This window comes from Anguilla rostrata, chromosome 11, assembly GCF_018555375.3.
Source record: "Anguilla rostrata isolate EN2019 chromosome 11, ASM1855537v3, whole genome shotgun sequence".
NCBI lineage: Eukaryota > Metazoa > Chordata > Actinopteri > Anguilliformes > Anguillidae > Anguilla > Anguilla rostrata.
In genome coordinates, this window is record NC_057943.1 from 22,403,844 (window position 1) to 22,418,623 (window position 14,780).

At 40.1% G+C, this 14,780-nt stretch overlaps 1 protein-coding gene across 1 annotated transcript in view; it reads right to left on the bottom strand.

Moving 5' to 3' along the window:
* Positions 1-14,273, bottom strand: part of kcnb1 (potassium voltage-gated channel, Shab-related subfamily, member 1) — a 45,607-nt gene extending 31,334 nt beyond the window's left edge. Inside the window, exons 1-2 of the mRNA XM_064298782.1 lie at positions 13,979-14,273; positions 11,362-12,046 (exon numbers count right to left, since the gene is read on the bottom strand). Coding sequence (XP_064154852.1) covers positions 11,362-11,937 — 576 coding nt within the window. The 5' untranslated portion in view covers positions 11,938-12,046; positions 13,979-14,273. The remainder of the gene's footprint in view (positions 1-11,361; positions 12,047-13,978) is intronic.
* Between the last annotated feature and the right edge of the window lie 507 nt (positions 14,274-14,780).

The following is a 14,780-nucleotide window of genomic DNA, read 5'->3' on the forward strand; positions in this document are numbered from 1 at the left end:
TTCAGTTTAAAACCAATACATCCTGTCTATACGTCAGCTAAAGCAATTAATAAGAAAGCCAAAGGTATTCCCAGTGCATTTTATTCTTAGTTCATGACAAAAAAGGTGGATGACAAGTCATTTTTGATTATGTGCGGAAACGTGCTGGGAGTCTGCGAGAGCCTTTTTTTAAATGGTAGGGTGGACAAACTCAGGATTCTCCCTGGCATGCTGCCACAGCCTCCCGCTACAGCGCTGAACTCTTCCTCCCCCCTGCACTCTGCTTTACCCTCAGTCTGCCTCACCTTCTCACTCCCCCACCCCCAACCTCCCTCACACGCAGCTCCTTCCTCACCCCACCTCCTTCACCCTGGACTCCCTCCATACACATGTAATAGTAGTGATGACCTGGTATTTTCCAACCACATTGGTCACATATAGCATTTACACTTTGTCATTTGTATCTGTGTTGAACTGGACATTGCCCTTCAGATTACACAAGCAGCGTTTTCAAAATCTACCTCCAACTGAATCCAAACTTTGACACAACTGCAAGAAGATGTTCCAGGAGGGACACAAGCCTCCCAACTTACTTGGCCTGGATGCATGGGGTAGCTGGTGTATACTGTACCAGTTCTCTCTTAATAATGAATGAAGCATCTGAGGAGCAGATTGACCTCTGCCTCTTCACCACTGGCCCCTCACTTGCTTAACTGTCACCTTAGAGTTTTCCAAATTTAAGTGGTCAGGCTCACTGTCCGCCTTGTCCAGCCATGAACAATGATGGTGGTAACTGAGACCCTGTCCACCACGCCGGGAATGAATAATGTATGGGAGTTTTGGGGTGGAATAAGACATCCTTCAATTCAATAATGGGTTCTCCTCCACCACCAAAATGTAATGGTGGGTCACAAATGACTCATGTACAGTCCGTGCATTGTCTCAGCAAAGCTGGGTCTTAAATAAGTTAGAGAGAGGAAATGGGTCAGGCTATGGAAGTTTACTATTGCTTACATGAAACCTGCCCCTGGGAGGGAGTGAACAGAGAGAAAGAGACCACACTCGCGTGTTGTCATTACTTTATTATCTGCTGTGTGTGTGCATGCTTGTGTGTGGGTATGTGTGTGCTAACATGGATGCGTGCATGTGTGTGTGTGTGTGTGTGTGTCTGTCTGTATGTGTGTCTCTGTGTGTAAACACCTTAGAAGGTAAGGTGAGGCGAGTGGTATAATTCAACATGTGATGTAATTCAAGTCATTGCTTGTAATTTCTCTCTTATTCCCATTGCCAAGCACACACAACCACTACCCTTTTAAAGTAATCTCACATTATCTGACCTGTATTTACATTAACAATTTTCTCACAAGTGCTTACAGTTGCTGTTTCAGATTGTACTAGAAAAAACTGCACTCTCAAGCAGGGCTGGCATTGCCCCTAAATCATAATGCAGCACAGTAAACTCCACATAGGTGGAACCTACGGTTAGATGAGATTGTATAGTCTTCTTCTGCCCTAGTTACATTATAAGGGTTTTTCTCCAAGTAATGAGTTTATGATGGTCACACATGTTCCCTAGCAACAAGAACAGACCACTGCGCTCTCTCAGTTGCCAAGTCCTATTCTTGTGATTTAACACCGCCCACGGTGAAAGGACAAACTTAGCTCCTGAAAGGCCATTGTGGACATTGTGTTTTTGACAATTTAAGTGGCCAAAATGGACTACTTAAAATGGATATGATTATTGGTACCTTTCCAGGTGCTTAAAAGTTCAACCCTTGTCTTAATTGAATTGCAGACTTCATCAGGGTAATTATGCAGGCGGTTTTTACATAATTAGGCCAATGAAATTTAAGACATTTTTTCACACACCTGTAATAAAACACATTTCATCTGAGCTACGCAGTGCATCACTCAATGTAGTCAAATGAATTGTGATCAGCAACGCAGAATGATTTGTGCTAAAAATATAATTCTTACTTAAATATTTTTGTTCCCAGTGGTGTATACTCTTTGTTGTGCAAGAGCCTGATATATTTATAGCAAGATTGATTTAGAAGCAATGCAAAATCACTGTAGAATGTGAGTGCATTAATTGCTGCCTCTAACAGACCACCCGGGGAATAGTTACCACAAAATACTACAGAAAAAGGTTTCTCCACAGTATCCACAAAGTTCAATCTGGGGACAGTGAACTTTTTTCTTAGTTCTTGTCTTTCAAAGTTCTGCAATTAGGGTGTATAATTGCTACATTATTCAAATTTTCTTAAACAAATTTCCATGACTTGTACCAACTGGTGAACAAATATTCCGAGAAACGAAAAGGTGTGAAATTTTAATTACAGTTACAAAAAAAGTTACCCCTGGTAAACCCCTCAGTGAACAGAATTTTGAATAATCTTAGTAGTACAATACTGCTTAATGTCATCCTTTGCAAAAGTTTTGAGAACTGGCCTCAGGCAAAGTGAACCTGACAGGTTTCATAATGCAACACAACGTGTTTCATAACCTACTCAGTCTTTGGTGCTGTGATGATGATGTGGTTATGTGATTGATCAGAGGCATGCCTCTTGGGGAATTTTTATAGTCTGAACTTTTGTCCTCCATCTCTATTTTGTTAATTGCCAATTGATCTGACTCAAAGACATTACGCTAAATCAATAATCTATAAGGTGAAACATTCCCTGCCGACTAGTGAAACAAAACGGCGTGCTATTTGGAAAGCGTCATCAGAAAATTTTGATTCAAATTGTGCATACATAATTAGTTTAGTATGATAGTGTTAATGTAGTAGTGTTAGACTGAAGGACCCCAAGCTAAATTTACATGACAGCAAAATTTTCTTAGACACATCAGATACTGCAGAGCTGCACTGATAGCAGCAGCAGAGATGTAGGCAGCGCGGGTAATGTGGCTGCACTGGGGCCCATGGTCTGGGTGAGCCTGAGATCCTCTCGCGGAAAGCTAGCCCTACATAAAAAAGTCTGTTCTTGCATGGACCCTTGCATTAGTGACACTTGTTAAACCTCTGAAAAAAAAAAAAAAAACATATGTTTATCTCAGTGCCACCTGTTTTATATATTGTTCAATAAGCAAACTCATCTCAATCACTTTTTTAGCTTTCTTTGCACAGATGTGATCATGCCAAACTTTTCCTATATGCCCATTCTACAGAAAACATATTGTTTAGATTATTATTAATTAAATAATTTGTGGTCATTTCTTTGCACAAGTGTTATTTTCTGATATGGATTGCCGGTAAATATGTCTGTGTATGTTGTCGTCCAATGTCAAGTGTCTTCATTTGATGATACAGAATGGCATAACTGTTAGCTAGTTTTGGATGTGAAATTTTGAGTTCAGCTAGCTAGCTGAGGAAGTGAGCAAAGAGGAGTCCTAGCTGCAGCTAAGCATGTATAAACACAAAAACTTGAATCTCAGAAGAGAAAAGAGAGAACGAGCCAGAAAGGTAGGTTCTTGAATGGAATTTTTTTAAGCAATTGCCAAACCCCCAACTGTATCAAAAACGTTTTTTCGACCACTATGATAGGGATAAACAATAACCTTCCCTGCTCAGCTGCCAACATTCAGGACATGTTTTAAAACTGAGATTGCTCAACATGTACCTCAGTCTCCTAGCGGAAATGCTAATGGTGGAATACCGTCCGGTAATGTCTACCTCTGGGGAGCTGTGTAGAATACTGCTGTTATTAATGGCATTGCCTGTCACCTTCAAACCAGCAGATCATTTTCATTTAATCATTTCTAAAATGAAATTAAATTACAATTATCAAGAACTACCTGAGGAGCAGCATTGGGCAGGAGAGACTGAATGGCCTGGCTATACATTCTGCTGAGAGGATCCGAGCTCCGGAGCTGAATTTGAAGGAGATTGCTGATGATTTTCTTCAATGTACTGTAAGGCTCCTTGGATGCCCATAAAATGAGTGAGTAGATAAAGTGCTTTTTAAGGGGATCAGTGTCGTGTTTCTGATGGGCCACTGTACCAGCCTGTTATAGTTTGAATCACACAGTGACTAAACTGTTGTTTTTGATTTATATAGCAAGGCCACAGCACTAAACAGTAAACCATTATCATAAAATTTTGGCTAAAGATAACCATAATCCAATTGCATTTCTTGAAGTGAAAACACCAGATAATTTTCAAGATCCAAAACTGTAAGCAGGAAGGATTAGGGTGTTTTAATAAAATAAACTCGAAAATTAACATGGATGAGATATGTTGTATGATGATGTTTTAATTATTCCTATATTTAGCCATCTTGGGGGTGTTTGTTTTTTTTTGTGATCTTGGTGTCCAGTAGTCAAGTCAAAGCAGGATTCAGCATTTTTTATGCAGATTTTTAATGCTAATTTCTGCAGACGTAAATACACTGCATTCAATAAACACATATCTACAGTTTTTATTTAGTTTTACAACAGACGATGACCCAGACATAAATCACAAAAATTACTCATGTTTCTTTGAGCTAATCATCTCTCGATGTCAGACATTTGCATTGTTTAATGATCATCACAGCTGATTTTATTTACATAGCCATTGGTAGCACCGTGAGGTTCAAAGAGAAAGCGCTTATTTTCTTAATTTGAATGAAAAACATTATTTGTAGCTTATTCCATTTTGCTAAATTGGCTGTTTCATCCTGCTTCAGTTGTACGTGTCATAAGAAAATTATGAATGACATACATTTGTGTTATTATTTTTCTCAGAATGCAAGTGAATGTGAATCTGTAAAATGCAGATTTTGAAATGTCCTGTGTTCCAAAGAAGCAGCATTCCATTGGCTAGCACGAGAACTGTTGTCGTGGATTCGGGGATATTGATTGTGCCCTGTAGCTTCTTAGATTTTGAGGAGAGTCAATAAGGTCAGGTCAGGTTATGGCTGTAACAATACTTGCTACCTCGCTAGCTGACAGGCAAACTGCTAGCACAGTGATGAGTTGGAAAAGCTGTAAATTAATAACACACAATCTAGGCATATGTGTAGTCTAGCCTACTACAATGTGAGCGGCTGTGCCCGACCGCACCTCTTTTCTGTGCTTTTTGTTCTGTTGTGTTGTGTTGTGTAATCCTAAGCAAGCCATCGACCTAGCCAGTTCGGATTTTGTTTGTTTTGGTGACCGTTTGTTAATGTCTCCACCAGCCTGCAGCCGAAAGCTCTCCAGGCTGAGGGAGAGGGGGTTCGTTAAAAAAATTGCACATGGGCGCATCATAACTAGCTTCTGCCACTGACTGATAGACATTTCCCTGAAGCTGAAATTTTACAGTTATTTCTATCTTCTGAAAATTAATCAAGAACTGTCCTGTAATTCAGCACCAGAAATGCTCACTACTCACCAGAACATCATTAAGAAGTAGGGAGGACTGAAAGAATGCAGCAGCTGACCTTTAGTTTCTCTGCTGATATTGAACCTAAAGGTATAGCTTGCCTGTCAAGACATCATGGAGCACCTAGTCAGCATAGAAGTCAGAATGGACTTGATAATACAGTTTAATCATTTTATGTCAAGGCTGACTTGTTGGCCATCCAGGACAAGCAAGTCATGCAAGAAAACACATCTAAAAAGCAAAATGTACTGCACTGGAAACAAATCTCTATGCTTGGGGAGAAGGTAGAGCCCCCAGGATCATTCAGTCTCATAGGTCAAATAGAACATTTTCTACTTTCAGGTGAGTGATCAGTAAGTAGGGCATGTCTGTTCCACATAGGCTTAAAATAGGCAGTGACCGTGGTGATGAGTGATGTTTTGCCCCTCAAACATGGGCTCATTGCAGATTCTGTCAGCCAATACTATCCTAGAAACCATTAGAGGAAGCTATGCCTTCATGTTGGAGATTTCAGTACAGAAGTCTGCCTTAGACTACATGATTTAAATGTAAGCAAGATCGTCGTGTCTCTCTTTGACTGGGGTAGCTCAGTCAGCAAGCCACCAGCTCTTTCTGCAGTCCAAATATAAATCTTTCCACTTATTTGCATGTCATATCCCTGAGGTCAGCTCAGAGGTTCTATGAGGACAGCAAATGACACATAGAATTATCTATGTAACTTTCCATACAAGCAATGTAGCATACACTAAGCAATGCAGAGATAAGGAGGTCATGGGCGATTGGCCAGCACTCAGTTCTGAATTGTTATTTGCCTGAGACAATCAAAGCAAAACACAAAGGAAATCTTTAGAGAGGATTTTGTGCAGGCAGCTAGAGTGAGTGAGTGAGAGAGAGAGAGAGAGAGAGAGAGGAAGAAGAAGAAGAAGAAGAAGAGGAGGAGGAAAGGCCATCACTATTTTTCCAGAAAGTTTGCTTTTAAAACCTGTCTGGGTAAATAACCCAATTGAATCAGCAAGGTAACAGAGAGGTTTTCCCATGGATTTACTGCAAAGCTGGTAAGAGCAAACTGTTTCTGTTAACTGCAGAAAGTTTGATGACATGCAATTACAGCTTGTACTAATAGGTCTGCAGAATAAAATTACACCTGGAAGTCAGCTTGTCCAATTCAGTTCCCACAAAAAATGTCAATTAACAGCAAGGAGAAATGTTTTCACCATTATATCTTGGCCACAGGATATAACATATACACATACAGTGAGCGCCATAATGGTTGGAGCAAAGAAATATTCTTTCTTGATTTTCTTGATCTGTGCTCCATAATTTTAGATTTGTAACCAAACAATCCATGTGTGGTGTTCATATTCTAAGCCTTTGATTGCCTTTGGAGTCTGTTAATGGTGTTTGTCTGCATAAGGAGCAGAGTTGTGCCAAAGAAAGTCAAGGAAGCCATCATGAGGCTGAGAAATATGACAAAGAAAACAGTCTGAGACATAGAACTTACCAAAATCAACTCATTAAGGGGAAAGAGAGCACTGGTAATCACAAAGGGTAGTCCAAGGAAGACCACTACAGTCTCATTTGTCAACAAGACCTTTTTCTATAACTCTGGGGGGTCTTTTAGGTTCTTCTTAACAAACTGGCACAACTCTAGTCCTTATGCTGACAAATGCCAATAACAGTCTCCAAATGCAGTCAACAACCTAGCATCAAGACTAGATACTGAACGCTCTCATATACTGCAGTAAAGAAGAAATTGAACACACATGACAAATCAGAACCACCTGTGAAGCCATCTGTCCGAACATTATGACGCCCTGAAATGGAAGGGGCTATGTATAAAAAGTGCCCTTACTTCTACATGGTGAAACCAAAATTAATTAAAACTCCCTTTATTAAAAGCTGACACTCTGCACTTTAGCCACATATTAAATATTTTTTACAAATTTAAAATTATGGAGTACGGAGCAAAATCAAGATATAATGGTTCTCACTGTATATACATTGGTTACTGTTTGATCATATCATTTCTTGATATAACATTAGAGTTTGCAAAAGTTGTTTGTGAAAATGACAATGCAATGAATAAAACATATTTATTGAAAGAGAAACAGTCAAGGCTATCTAATGGACATAAAACAGATAACCTGTTTATGGTGTGGCACAACAGTACTGTTGCACAGAAAATGAATGACAGTATAAATGAATGACAGTGTATGAGGAAAAGAAAAAGCTGTGGTTATTTGCTTGAATAAGGTTATCCGCTAAGCACATGAATAATGTAATATAATGAATAAATCACACGCACGCGCGCACACACACACGGTACACACACAAATCTTGACTCTGACAATAGGGCTATTTTTTGCATTCCATTATTTAAAATGCATGACAGGCCATCTGCTTATATTTACCAAGAGGATGTAGAATGCATTCAACATACTGGACATTTATAAGACATGATCAGCATTTAAGTTTGCTTTCTGAATGCAAGAAAATGTAGCCAGGGAAACTATTGCTGTGCTGCTGAAATGTTCTTTGTTCGAGTAATAATGTTCATAGATAAATGTAATTAACTTTATTTCAAAATTGAGTGGCTGCAATGAGGTCACTTCATGTCATTTTAAATGTTATACTTGCTCCTTACAGTACATGAAAACAGAGTTACTCACAGCTATAGGAAATACGTATGTATGTATTTTATGTACATCTGTGTGTGTGTGTGCATGTGCGTGTGCGTGCATGCTTGTGTGTGTGTGTGTGGGTGTATAAAAACCACTTGGAGATGCATTGCAGACAGCAAGTTTTGAATGTGCTTTTCAGTCAGAAATAATCTCATCATTGAATGCTGTACACCAAAATCTAATTTTGGAAGGAGACAGAGTGGCTTCTCACTGAAAATGTGAGGGTTGAGGGAAGGACCAAATCAGTCCCAGAGCCTCATCTAGAATAATTAATGTGACATTTCCCTGACATTTAGCTGAAGGTGTTGGGACCAGCCTTAGAGGGAACCAAAGTCCATGTGAATGCTCCACACTCTGAGATAAAAAATGACAGCAGGACAGTATCTACGGTTATCTTGAGCTAGTTCCCAACACGCAAGTGCACAAACACATGCATGCAAACACATGTACATACACGCACACAAAAAACCCCATGCATATGCATAAGTACATGTACAAACATGCATGAACATGCGCACACACAACACACATACAGTCCTGCCATACTTCATTTTCCTCAGATAATGTTGAGATTATAGTTATTTGTGCTACACTTTAAAAAACAGTGTAAAAAAAAATCAGTGTTTTCAAGTAACTGTTTACTTCACTCCCTGCTTCGCTGGCAGCATTCTGTTCTCAGGTCCTCTTAGCCAGAGTCGACACGTCTAATGTGGACTGGAGAACCAGGTGACATGCCAAATCACACCTGTTTTGGACACAGTCTGAGCTGAGCGGGATAGGCACTCTACTGGAGCAGCTCGTTGTTAATGATGCATCATACAAGATTTATGAAGATGTGATTGTGGGAGTGCCACTTACAACAATGCTTAACCTTACAGGTCCCTTTATAACTCTATCAAAATGTCTGAACCGCTAAATCTCCTAAAGCTCTTATGAATGGCAATTTGCAATCTTTACAGTGCTTGAGAATATGAAACAAAGCTTTATCCTGCTATAGCCCACTGAATACTAGGTGCAGTAAAATGTTTAAGTCTTTAGGTAAGAATGGAGTTCCACATATTCCTTTAAAGTCAATTACATATTGATAAATCAGCCTGCGTGATTGTGTAGAAACTGTTTTGTGGGATCAGCTTGGCATAGAAAGTGTTCACCGACAGAACTTGGGGTGTACAGGTTGCTCCTTCTTACCAAAACCCTTTTTTGTACTTGTATTAAAAATGTGAGAAACTCACCACCACTGTTGTGCTGTTAATCAAAAACTAGAATGTGTCACATGAAGGAAAGCACAAAATACTGGCAACAGCTGACATTGCAGTTTCTGAGCAAATTCAGCCAGTGCAATTTTCATAAAATGGAATGAGAAAATTGATAGGAAATGATGGGTTTCTAAGTACAAACATCAAGGGCAGGTATGGCTCCGGGAGTGGAGCTGTGAGTACAGCAGACAACAATATTAAAGCTTCATTCAAAGCCATAATCCTCCATTAACATAAAGAGCGCAATATGTATTGATTTTACTTCTCATGGCTAAAACGCTTGAGTGGATTATGCTAAAACACCCTGCTTCACAGCTCTCTGCTGCTGGTGAAAGAGACGCAGATGAGATTTGCCTGGAGGAGCTGAGCTTGTGGAAAGGTGGCCACAATTAATACACTGGGAGTGAATAACATCAGGCTTTTACCACACGTGCGGACTGCTTTAAGGATGCGTACATTCAGAACCCATGTACACCCTGCATCCCGCAGACCTTACTGTACAGTATATAGTGCATCTGAAGGAAGATCTGTGCCTCTCTGCGGTGTCAGTATTTCTGGCTTCTGCTGAGAGAACAATTAAAAGAATGTTCCATTCCCTGTAATTACACCTGGTTGTGTTGAGGTCATCAGCCTCCAGTTGACACAAAGGCAACCTGACTAGTGTCGCTCATGTTGCATTGTCAATACAGCCATCTGCTCATCTGCAAACAGGAGCAGGCGTCCACGTTGGGTTTGCATTCTGATCTGCCCTCACAGCTCACACACAAAATTTGACATGTATTTCTAATTCAGAAAGACGTTTTAGATATACATACGACTGGGTGTTACAAGCATGTAGTCTGTAACAATTCTGTGCATGTCAATGTCGAGGTTAATATTACAATCGTATGCCACCCCATGATATGATCCCGATTTTTGGAACACACTGGTCAGATATTTATAGCAAAGGGTAATATGCTAAAATGGTCTATAACATACCTTTAACTGGGTCTTTTCTGACAAGTGTACACAAGCTGTAATTAATTCAAAAATAAAAATGAATATGTTGCCAAGGAAGAAGAAAGATTTAAGAGGATTCATGGTTTAAATTATACGTGTTGAATCAGCTGTGGACCTGGACCGTTTTGAACTCATGTTGAAACTCCTGTCTGCGCAATGAGTCGGATATAACCCTAATCAAACCTTTCCTCAAACATCCATTTTGTTGGACTTGTCGCCTGCCTTAAAATGTCTGGATTAGCACCCAATTGAAAATCTGTGGGTGCCGCCCGCCTGGAGGCACGAACAGAAGGGTGAGCCAGCGTTCAGGACCTTTCTGAGGCTAAACGTTTGAGCTCATATCGAACCGATTTTTGTGTCCGTCTCAGAACAGCGGCATGGAAACAGCGTGAAGTAATCGTTTCCTGTGGGTCCAAATAGTCTCGGCCCGAGCCTTCCAAATGTTTGCTGTTTGGACATGACTCTTTGTTCCTTAATGAGGCTATAATATATAATATATATAGCTTAACTTTTGAACTGCATACTCACATGTTGATTGCATCAGAGTAACATGTGATCTATACTACTGCTAATAATGATAATTATATTTGTACTAATAGCCTAATTTAATTTTTGTCGTTTTGGTCATGTCAATAATTTGTGCAGCGTTGGCTTTGTGTTTCACATCTAAGGCGATTTTCCTGCTTCATGTTTTGTGTATAGACGGAAGTGCAAAGAGTGGTGGTACCCAACACAGAAGGCTTGCGCATGCAGTAGTGCAATAAACCCTGAGGACAAACCTAGGGACTTGCGCAAAAGTAGGCCAACACTCCTCCTTCCGAAGGAGCCCTTTCATTTTTAGTAGTTTTACAATTTATAAAAGAACCCACATAAACATGTCAGTTAGTTCTGACGATTACCGATGAAGATGGCCTCAATAACTGGATCAAATTAAGTGTTAAGCATTAATCAAGAATTTGATCCTTGACTAAACGCTATCCAATGACAGGTAGAAGATGGAAATCCTGACGTCTTGTATCTCAGCCAAGTACTCAGGATTCCCCAAGTCAAGTCAAGATATTATGCTTAGTGCTGGGTTAAAACACATCAGAAAACGTACCTTGGCTGCAACTGACGAACTCGGCTTTTCCAGAAGATCCCAAAGCTTCTTTCTTTTTTCTGAACAACATGTGTTATCAAATTCCTCTCCTTCTCTATCCTTCATATTATCAGCTTCACGTTTAAGCTCCTCGTTCATCTGTTCCTTTTTCTGGTGGTACCGAGCTTGACAGCACGACTCCAGGTAAATTTCATCGACTCCCCAATAGTCCAGTTCTTGACTGAAAGATAACGCGCACATCTCCTCCATCATGTGCAACTTGCCGGTGCGGTAAAAATTCAGTATAGAAGTGAACGCCCCCGGATGTCTGTCAAAAAAGTACTCATTTTCTTCTAAATTGTAGTCGTCGCAAATGTCCATTAGTGATTCGTGTGTGTTGCAATCTCTTAATTTCCCCAGTCGTGTGCGAGGTAACCTGTCCAATGTTCTCCACAGGACTTCATGTGGAAGACCCCCGACATTGAGTCTCACTCGGCGGTAGCACGCCTTGCTTCGGATGATCTCCACCGGCTCCGGGGGTAACGAGGAGGTCGATCGGAAGTCCGATTTATTTATCCCTACGGATGATTTTTCCATTTTTGAATAAATAAGGCCAGAGTTCCACTGAATTCAGTAGATCCAAAAGACAGAATGTCTGGGATAAGTTAGGGTCTACATCTGTGTTTGTTTTCTTCCATACCTGCTGCTGTGAGAGAAGAGGAGAGAAAGAATGTCAGCACCACTCACTAAAATGGAGACCAAACCCGGATGACCTACAGCACTGTGAACGAACATTTCTCACGCGGTGTCAGGTGGGTTATCCACTAATCAGAGTAGCAAATAGATAATTGAATCTGCTTTAGAACGCCCAGCAGCTTTTCTGGCTCTCGCACAGTGCAGCGGGTGGGGGATGCACAGCCCGGAAAGCAAAGCTCCCGATTGACCGCTGTCCACCCGAACAGTGCTGAAGCGGTAGCCCTCCCTGTTTTGAAACTGAGCTCACGCCGTCCTTCTTGGAAATAATCCGTTTGTTTCAGCGGCGTCTTGCTTTTTGGTGGTAAAATCATTTAAACTCTCCAGTTAAAGTGAAAGGTCGTTATTGCAAAAATGCAAACGAGAAAGAAATAGACAGCCAATTCCTTACGATTCACTTGCTATTATGTATTCTCGTACTTCTCGATCCCTCCGAAACATAAATATTTCTATTAAAACTCAGTAGGCATCTTATACTATAATAAGTAGAAACGCCTCCTACACGAAGGAGGTTTAAAGCGAGGAGCCGTTTGTTTCAGTGGGTGGTTCTGCTCAACTGGTACTGACCTGTTTTGTAACGAAAGTCACCAAAAGACTAAAGAAGGAGTGAGGTTTAGACAAAAACATCGAATACAAATCGAGTCAAATGTTGATATCTCTCATAACTGTAATGGTACTCTGAGCAAAAGGCGTAATTGTTCCCTCCAGTTATGATTGGTAGCTATTCAGGCATTTTGATCGTAGTAATGGCAGAACATTAGTTCTGCTCTTCGCGTTTTTGTTACAGCCTACCACGAACAAATCGTCGATAGGCTACTCTCTTTTGTATTTGGAGTACTGAATCTAAAACGTTGGGAATAATTAGTTAGGCTACTTATAATTTGCGTAAAACTGTATTATGTGGTCGATTACATGCGTAGATTCGACAGAACCAGTTTTGCAGCAATATCGCGGTCAATATGCTTGTGCAGAACCTTCCCTGACACAGGCCTATCCACTTTGTTTTGAGACGACGTAATCATTGACAAGCCCAATGGATTGCCGCCATACACAACATTTATTTATCCCATCATCGGTTGTAAACTAATATCACTTTATACCAGAAAACTTTTCCTCTAATCTCAGATTATTTATCATTTTTGGTGCCTCCGTTGGCTTCCAGAGCACCTGTGTGTTGTGAAACGAACTACTTGGAAACATAAGAAGCACAATCTGTTTACTTTTCAAATACCACACTTTTAACATTTGTTTTTGTTTACAAATCTTTTAAAAGAAAAAATATAATATAAAAAACAAACATGACGGTGTAGATTTTTGTAAATGGTACATAAAATTTACGAAATGGTAAATGGTGTGATTTTCTTTAAGTGGGTTGCATATCAGTATATGATTGAACCATTGTCACAGGTGAAACATATTCATACAAGAGCGAGAACATCAAATGGTAATTTCAAGGAATTATGACATTTCTGTTCTAGTCTATCAAGGGAACAAACCACACTGATCTGACAAAGTCATCCGTGATGCAATTCAATAGATATTGAAACATTAATTGGGATACAATCTTATTTTCAAAACTCCTGTATAGAGTAGCTTGACACCACAATCATGACAGTGGTGCTGATTTCAATAACCAATTTTTCAGGTCAGCCAATTGTTTTCTGGGGTGATTTCTGTCCTATGCATTGCATTTCACTCTGGATAAGGGCGTTTGTGAAGCACTAGTCTTTATCAACAACAACAGCATCAACAAGCACAACAACAACTAGGCTATTATTAGTATTATTATTATTATTATTATTATTATTAATAATAATAACAATAATAAGATGGTATTGTGTCCAGCAAGCCATAAAGCATGAATCATTTTCAAGAATGCACATACCTTTTTGGTAAGCTCAGTGAAGGAGGAGAAATTTAGTCACTGGTTTATTATTCCATGGATCGAGTTCCGCTTTTTCAGCGCCTTTCTCCGAATTATTCCCGTCTTCTCCAGACATCTTTGAAAGCGGTTGCTATATCGTTATCTGTTATCGCCAGTCCTCCTATCTTGTCGCTGCTTTTTTAACAGAGGCGATCAACAAGTTGACAAATGTTGTGAATCCACATGTTTTTCTGTACCTGATTTCACCAAGCTCCGCATGACGGGCGACACGGCTGCGTTCTGCGCAGAAGGCTGATTCGCTGCAGCTCTACCGAACGGCTCGAGCACGGCGACGTGTTTAACCCTTGCAGAGCAGGAACCAGCATCTCTCCAGAGAATTGGGCGCCTCCCAAACCCGTCCTTGACCACATATAACAGGTTTACCAATATATTCATCTGCCAATATGTATTGTACTTCCGGTGAATGTAGATATTTATCTCAATGTACAGCTGTAAAATAGGTTATAGACTGCAAACAGTGCAAACCGATATTCATTCCCATACCAACACTTATGGTATTACAAGTAAAGGCGTCCACATATTTCAGCATAGCTGTAAAATAAGGTATAAACAGACCAAAACAACAAGAAACACACATTTAAAGTTATGCATTTCACAGGGTACTGACAGAGGACCACCAGTCTCGTCTGGAAACGGCCTACTATCACACAATGCAACTGCTATGGAACTTGTCGGGAACACATTATTTTGGCATTTGTATTCAGCCAGCATAGAACCAATGTTGAGGAAATACTGAGAAAAT